This window comes from Sapajus apella, unplaced genomic scaffold, assembly GCF_009761245.1.
Source record: "Sapajus apella isolate SASKATOON/1434 unplaced genomic scaffold, GSC_monkey_1.0 scaffold111, whole genome shotgun sequence".
NCBI lineage: Eukaryota > Metazoa > Chordata > Mammalia > Primates > Cebidae > Sapajus > Sapajus apella.
Window position 1 is genome coordinate 1,430,883 of NW_022437051.1, and position 8,279 is coordinate 1,439,161.

The 8,279-nt window shown below is 47.7% G+C and overlaps 1 protein-coding gene across 1 annotated transcript in view; it reads left to right on the forward strand.

Moving 5' to 3' along the window:
- Positions 1 to 3,810, forward strand: part of FZD8 (frizzled class receptor 8) — a 5,658-nt gene extending 1,848 nt beyond the window's left edge. Inside the window, exon 2 of the mRNA XM_032259737.1 lies at positions 6 to 3,810. Coding sequence (XP_032115628.1) covers positions 6 to 941 — 936 coding nt within the window. The 3' untranslated portion in view covers positions 942 to 3,810. The remainder of the gene's footprint in view (positions 1 to 5) is intronic.
- The last annotated feature ends 4,469 nt before the right edge of the window (positions 3,811 to 8,279 follow it).

Genomic DNA, 8,279 nt, shown 5'->3' on the forward strand with positions numbered 1-8,279 from the left:
ACGAGGAGCTGGGCGCCGTGGAGCAGCACGTGCGCTACGAGACCACGGGCCCCGCGCTGTGCACCGTGGTCTTCCTGTTGGTTTACTTCTTCGGCATGGCCAGCTCCATCTGGTGGGTGATCCTGTCGCTCACGTGGTTCCTGGCGGCCGGCATGAAGTGGGGCAACGAAGCCATCGCCGGCTACTCGCAGTACTTCCACCTGGCCGCGTGGCTCGTGCCCAGCGTCAAGTCCATCGCGGTGCTGGCGCTCAGCTCGGTGGACGGCGACCCGGTGGCGGGCATCTGCTACGTGGGCAACCAGAGCCTGGACAACCTGCGCGGCTTCGTGCTGGCGCCGCTGGTCATCTACCTCTTCATCGGCACCATGTTCCTGCTGGCCGGCTTCGTGTCGCTCTTCCGCATCCGCTCTGTCATCAAGCAGCAGGACGGCCCCACCAAGACGCACAAGCTGGAGAAGCTGATGATCCGCCTGGGCCTGTTCACCGTGCTCTACACCGTGCCCGCCGCGGTGGTGGTCGCCTGCCTCTTCTACGAGCAGCACAACCGCCCACGCTGGGAGGCGACGCACAACTGCCCATGCCTGCGGGACCTGCAGCCCGACCAGGCGCGCAGGCCCGACTACGCCGTCTTCATGCTCAAGTACTTCATGTGCCTGGTGGTGGGCATCACCTCGGGCGTGTGGGTCTGGTCCGGCAAGACGCTGGAGTCCTGGCGCTCGCTGTGCACCCGCTGCTGCTGGGCCAGCAAGGGTGCCGCGGGGGGCGGGGGCGCGGGCGCCACGGCCGCGGGGGGCGGGGGCGGGCCGGGGGGCGGCAGCGGCGGGGGTCCCGGCGGCGGCGGGGGCTCCCTCTACAGCGACGTCAGCACCGGCCTGACGTGGCGGTCTGGCACGGCCAGCTCCGTGTCTTATCCAAAGCAGATGCCATTGTCCCAGGTCTGAGCGGAGGGGAGGGGGCGCCCAGGAGGGTTGGGGAGGGGGGCGAGGAGACCAGTGCAGCTAAGGGACACTTGACGGGCTGAGGTTCCCACCCCTTCACAGTGTTGATTGCTATTAGCATGATAATGAACTCTTAATGGTATCCATTAGCTGGGACTTAAAAGACTCACTTAGAACAAAGTACCTGGCATTGAAGCCTCCCAGACCCAGCCCCTTTTCCTCCATTGATGTGCGGGGAGCTCCTCCCGCCACGCGTTAATTTCTGTTGGCTGAGGAGCGTGGACTCTGCAGCATTTCCAGAACCCGAGGCTTGGAGCCCTCCCTGGCTGCACTTGGCTGGGTTTGCAGTCAGATATACAGATTTCACCTGGGAGAGCCTCTTTTTCTCCCTCGACTCTCCTACGTAAACTCCTAACTTACCCTGGAGGAGGGGTGACCGCGACCTGACGGGATTGCACGGTTTGGGTATTCTTAATGACCAGGCAGATGCCTTAAGTAAACAAACAAGAAATGTCTTAATTATACGCCCCAAGTAAATACGGGTTTCTTACATTAGACGATGTATTTATATAATTATTTGTTAAATTGTACAAAATGTGTAAAATATGTATATATCCAAAGATATACAGTGTGTACATTTTTTTGTAAAAAGTTTAGAGGCTTACCCCTGTAAGAACAGATATAAGTATTCTATTTTGTCAATAAAATGACTTTTGATAAATGATTTAACCACTGCCCTCTCCCCCGCCTCTTCTGAGCTGTCACCTTTAAAGTGCTTGCTAAGGACGCATGGGGAAAATGGACATTTTTTGGCTCGTCATTCTGTACATGACCTCAGGCATGGAGAAAATTACTTGTTAAACTCTAGTTCTTAAGTTGTTAGCCAAGTAAATATCATTGTTGAACTGAAATCAAAATCGAGTTTTTGCACCTTCCCCAAAGACGGTGTTTTTCATGGGAGCGCTGTTCTGATCCGTGGATAACAACTCTCACCTTAGTGGATGTAAATGGAACTTCTCCAAGGCAGTCCCTCCCCTTAGGCCTTGTTATTTATCCTGTATGGTATCACTAAAGGTTTCAAAACCCTGCATTCATTTCTGGAGTCCGTGATTTTGAAGGCACCTGGTGTTCCAGGATCGGAACGCATGGCTGAGGTGTAGAGGTTAATGTTTTAAACCATAGCTCACCCTTTACAGTAGAAGTCACTTGACAATCTGGTAGGGGAGCAGGCGCTCTTTAATGGATTAAACTAACGGGTTAACATCTTAATAACCTTCAATGCTTGTGTATACCAAATGTGCTGCTTTTCCTAGAGAAAAAAGCTATTGTTCCTCTGTCAAGACTAAGCTAATTTATTTGAGCAGAAGGCTGTTGAATTAACAGAAGAATGCTCCAGCAATTGTTGAACTTTTTACCTGTCTGCCCAGTGGCTCAGCACATCATTCCTTTAAGAGGAGCTAAATGAATAGGGTTAATCTGTAGGGAACTTGGTCTTTTGAGTTTGAAAAACTTTGATCTTTTCTCCTCTGCAAATGTGCTGTATAGTCTGAAGTTTCTTTCCCTGCTGCCCATCTCCTCTTAGTGCAGACCAATTGGCCACCGCGGAGCCTTAAAGTTCTTCCATTAAAGGGATGTGGGACTTTTACTTTAAAAAGGAGAGAGAGCGCGGGAGAGGAAGACTTGTAACAGTTAGTGAAGACCGGAGGCACAAGTGCTCAGCCTTTTAAACAGCTTTTCCCGGCATTGTTAGCCAGCCTGCAGGCAGCTAGGCATGGGTTGAAGCTTTATAGAAAAGGGCTCTGAATGCCCCACAGGTGGTCTGTGCACATAATCCCCCAATTTAAAGCGTTTTCCTTTGCTGGACAATTGCATTACAAAACTCCCTTCTTTTTCGCTCCTAATTGAACCAATGAACTATTATAAACTACAAGTTTTTCTTTAAAAAAAAAAAATCGTCAGTGCCTAAATTCTATTGACTAAATTCTAGCAAGTTTTCCAAACTGAACCTTTTAAGGCACCGGAAGTAAAAGCTGCTTCACCAGACGTTTCTGTTTTGCGGATATTTTTATTCCTTATGCTTGTTATTTTCTGACAGATTAGCAATAATTTAAAAGTAATTGGTAAGGTTGTGTGTTAGTACTGAAAAGATAGCCCCAGGTCCCTTATTAAGCTGTCAATCAAGATAAGAAATGGGCAGCTACCCTGCTAATGATGGGGCATCAATCATTATGGGATGGGAGGGGTTTTGTTCTGCCCATCCTGCTAAAATGTTTATTCTCCTTACTTTACCTCGGAGGAATCTCTAGTGGTTAAAAACATTTTTGATAGGCTAGACACTACTTCCTTGACCCATCTTAGTCATGTAAGAGGCTTTGCGGAAGAGTTCCATGGGGGTAACTGTGCAGATACTTTTCAGAGTCAGTCTTGCTGTTAGATTAGACATGCAATTAGAACCCTGCTTTAGCTGCGGTGCCCATCTTATGTTTTAAAGCCAGATCCATTGTAAAAATGTTCATCTCTCCAATAGTTTGGCTTATTAAAGAATTACTGTTTGTAACTTAGGTACCTAACAGTGGCCTACATCTAACCTACTTGGTAACTCATGTACTGCAGTGTACATATGCCAACTATAAACTTTATATATTCAGTTATAAGGTAGAATTTTGAGGGCAGGTCCCAAAGCCATTACCACATATGTAGGATGGGGAGAAAGCCACAAGTCACCAGTTAGCATGTCGGCTTTCTCAGGTAGCAGTATTCTCATGACTGACACATTTTCAACTGTATGACACAGTGGGAAAATGTCCAACTTTGAAGCTTTTTACCTTATTCTTTACTATATCATTATAAAATGCTATATTTGATAACTCAAGATGTCTCTCAGTGTGTTCAATCTAAGCGAGCTTATTTGACGAACCCAATTTAAATTCTGAGGACAGTTTTCAATGAAAAGACCTGCATCTATACTCACTAGACACTGATTTTAGAGAATGGTGTTAAGACCTAAGTGCTGGTTCTTTGCCTTTGAAGCGATAACTTGAGTTGCATATTTGCCAATACTCAGATGGTGTCTACTAAGGGAGGAAAACCCCAAAATTGATTTTAAGACGGAGGAAAGAAGAGGATATGGCAAATTGCGTTAGACCAATGAATACCCGTGTGTGCTACACAGGTGTGTCTTTAATAACTACAAAAAGCAAGCGTTCATTTTTGAAAATCTTGTCAAATTATTGGGAGTGGGGTTGATGTGGTTGCAGGGTGGCTAAAAGGTCAAGGTCAAATCTAACATGATTAAAACCGTTGGTAAAGCAACGCTTGTTAAAATTGCATGTGGGAGAAGTTATGCGAAACGCTTTCTTTCTGCTTTATAATAAACGCAATTTGAAAGCTCCATGAAACAGAAGGGGAAAATGTTTATAAGAAAAGGGTGAGGAGTGAACGATGCCGCATGACAGCTCTTCACCTGCACTGACCTCATGGCAAGTGTCTGTGTTTCTTCAGAGTCTGGGCAAAGACAGTGAGATTGTCTTGCCAAAAGAAAACTAGGAGTTTGCAGAGCACACGATGCAATTTAAAGCGTAGGTGCAAGCGTTCTGTTGAGTTGGGCAAAATGCAAATCAGGGCGTCAGTCGCTTTCCGTGTTTGATACTATACTGCCATCTCGTGGTAACACAGGGTCCCAGAACCGGGAAGCTAAGGCGGTTCCTTCATTCAATTCATTCATTCAAAAATAGCACACAGTGTGCTAGCCCGGGCACGTGCACAGCCTCCGCCCAGAGGACCTGCAAACATTTTGTGCTCGTAAGTTTGAATCTTTTCTCTGAAGCGCTGCAAAATTGCATCAGTGTGCACTGAAGTTTAAGACCCCACAAGACATCCCGCCAGGCAGTAAGATTACTTTTATTAACTTCAATTGCATTAAGTCGTCCATATAACTTTCATGGAAGAAATAATGTATAATAAAGAGTATTTTGAGGTGGAATGTGGTTGGCTTGCTTAATTAAATGTTACTTTACAATTTCTCACGTAGAGGTCAACCTCTGAGTCCAGGGGATTCTCGTGAGTGCTGTAGGGTGAGCAAGACCAGGCTGTCCCTCATTTTACCTAGCCAGGTGTTCATGGAAACACACCAAGAAGAAAAAACTTCACTGGAAAACAAGGTCGGCCAGAGGGAGGAAAGGGGAGCCTCTGCGTTGGAACACTGGAGCCCTCGGGGAGAAAAATGACACAGCACTGAGGCGCGGAAAGAGCAGGCTCAAGGATGAGCGGGACCGGGCGTGGTGGCTCACACCTGTAATCCCAGCACTTTGGGAGGTCGAAGCAGGCAGATCACCTGGGGTCAGGAGTTTGAGATCAGCCTGGCCAACATGGTGAAACCCTGTCTCTACTAAAAATACAAAAATTAGCCGTGCGTGATGCCAGGCACCTGTAATCCAAGCTACTTGAGAAGCTGAGGCAGGAATTGCTGGAACCAGGAGGCAGAAGCTGCACTGAGCCAAGATCACACCACTGCCCTCTAGCCTGGGTTACAGAAGAAAAACTCTCCCCCAAAAAAAAAAAAAAAAAAAAAAAAGGATGAGGAGAGAAACAAGGTTTCTGAGGACCAGAATGTCTAATGGGGGTGGGAGGGAGGGAGGGGACCAGTGGGCAAGAACCACATAAGATCTTGGAGGACTTCCAGAGTTGAGAGATCCCAGGGGCAAGAATCTTGCTGCCCACGGACAGGGAGCAGAGGCGTTATGGAAATGTGGAATCTCAGGTCTCTCTTACTGAATCAGAAGCTGCATTTTAACAAGACCCCCAAGCTTCGCATGTGTACTGAAGGGTAGGAAGGGCTAGCACACGGTCCCTCATTTCACTGGTTAGAAAACAAGCTCTTAACAACTGTGCTTACTGAACATCACACAGTCAGGAGCACAGCTGGGCCTAGAAGCCACCAAGCCTGCTTGTCACTCCTGTCTCTGTAGGTCTTTCCCAGCTGTCCCGCTCTTTTGTGTAAACCTCTGAGGCCACCAAAAGGTACATTCAGGCTGGGTGTGGTGGCTCACACCTGTAATCCCAGCACTTTGGGAGGCCGAGATGGGAGGATCACTAGAGGCCAGGAGTTGAAGACACGCTTGGGAAATATAATGAGACTCCATCCCTATAAAAACTGAAAAGCCAGGTGTGGTGCTGCATGCCTGTAGTCCCTTGGGAGGCTAAAGCAGGAGGATCACTTGAGCCCAAGAGTTCAAGGCCGCAGTAAGCCATGAGTGTGCTACTGTACTCCAGCATAAGCAATAGAGGAGGAGCGTATCTCAAAATGTATTCATAGCTGGTACAGCAAGTTACCAGGGCTGTGTTTACCTGGTTACAGAATCATGACGGAGTTTCTCCACGTTTGGTGGTCACGACACAGGTCATGTGAACGCCCAGCCTCAGAGGCGAGAGGAGCACTGTGAAAAGGCTTGCCTCTTGGGCCCCTGGGCCAACTTAGGCCAGCTCACCTGCGTTTTGGTGTCTACAGCCACAGTACTCCAATAGATTCTGTATTTAAGAGTCTGCGTTCTGGGGCCGAGCGTGGTGGCTCATGCCTGTAATCCCAGCACTTTGGGAGGCCAAGGTGGGCCGATCATGAGGTCAAGGGATCAAGACCATCCTGGCCAACATAATGAAACCCCATCTCTACTAAAAATATAAAAATCAGCTGGGCGTGGTGGCACACGCCTGTAGTCCCAGCTACTCAGGAGGCTGAAGCAGGAGAATTGCTTGAACCTGGGAGGCAGAGGTTGCAGTGAGCCAAGATCGTGCCACTGCACTCCAGCCTGGAGCCTGGCAACAGAGCAAGACTCTGTCTCAAAAAAAAAAAAAAAAGAAAGAAAGAAAGAAAGAAAGAGCCTGCGTTCTGGCTTAGTGAGGAAGCACGGTGACTGGGTTCTGTGTCCCACCCTAATCTGGTTTTGAATCGTAATCCCATGTCAAGGGAGGGACACAGCAGGAGGTGACTGGATCATGGGGACAGATTTCCCTCTTGATGTTCTGATAGTGAGTTTCCAAGTGGTCTTGTTTGAGAATGTCTGGCACTTTCCAGTTTCTCTCTCTCTCTCTCTCTCTCTCTCTCTCTCTCTCTCTCTCTCTCTCCCCCGCCCTCTCTCCTCTCTCTCTCTCGCCCTCCTGTGACCCTGTAAGATGTCCTGCTTCCCCTTTGCCTTCCACCATGGTTGTAAGTTTCCTGAGGCCTCCCAGGCAGTGCAGAGCTGTGAGTCAATTACACCTCTTTCCTTTGTCAATGACCCAGTCTCAGGGAGTATCTTTATAGCAGTGTAAGAATGGACTAATAGAGGGAGGGAGGGAGGACGGGCTTCTGTTACTGATGGAGTTCACATGGGGATAGGGACCAGATGCGGAATGTGTTGACCCTGGCCGGCAGAAGCCTGAGGACCCTTCAGGGAGAGCCTGGCCTGGGTCAGGGAGGAGGAGAAACAGCAGAACCACTATGCAGCGAAGATCAGCACAGAGATCAGGGAGAGTGAAGGGCTTAGAGAACCCAGGAGAGCATCCCAGAAATCTTGGCAATTGACAGAGCAACCGAGGAAGAGTTTGGCAGCCCAGTGGACTCATGCCATAGGCTGTGCCCGGGAGGGGATAAGAGCATGGGTGGCACCTGAAAACCTCAGTTGGTAGCCAGAGAAAGGCGGAAGGAAAGAACTGCCCAGTGCAAAAGGCAAAGTTAGGATCAATGTTAGCGAAACAACCCAGTTTGGACGGCTTTGGAAGTCTGGGGCACAGCCATTCTTCACAGGGGACAAACGCACACATTTATAGCGCCACGTTTGTCACTCAGGTGAATCATACACTGATTTGAATGAGACAAGCAATTTCCAGCGTCTTCCCCTCCTAACAAGCCCATTTCTAAATAACCAGCGCTCCAACACAGTGGTTCTCACCCACTTGCATGTTAGAAGCACTTGGGGTGTTCTTTTTATCATTACCGATGCCCATGCTGCACCCCACCCCAATAAAATCAGAATTTTGGGGGGTACCAGCTGAGAGTTCAAAGTTTTCTAAAGCTCTTCCAGGCAATCCCCATGTTCAGCCAGAGTTGAAAACCAGTGGATGTAATTGAATGTGGTATTATCATCTAAAGTGAAATATAGATATAGATAGATATTTTATACACATATAGACAGAAATATATCTATAAATATATCTATATAGATATATATGTCTATATATCTATGTCTTGATGTATGTATATAGACATACATATCTATATAGATGTTTATATATCTATATCTACATTGATATAAAGATTATAGACATATATATCTATATTTATATATAGATATAGATATATAGACA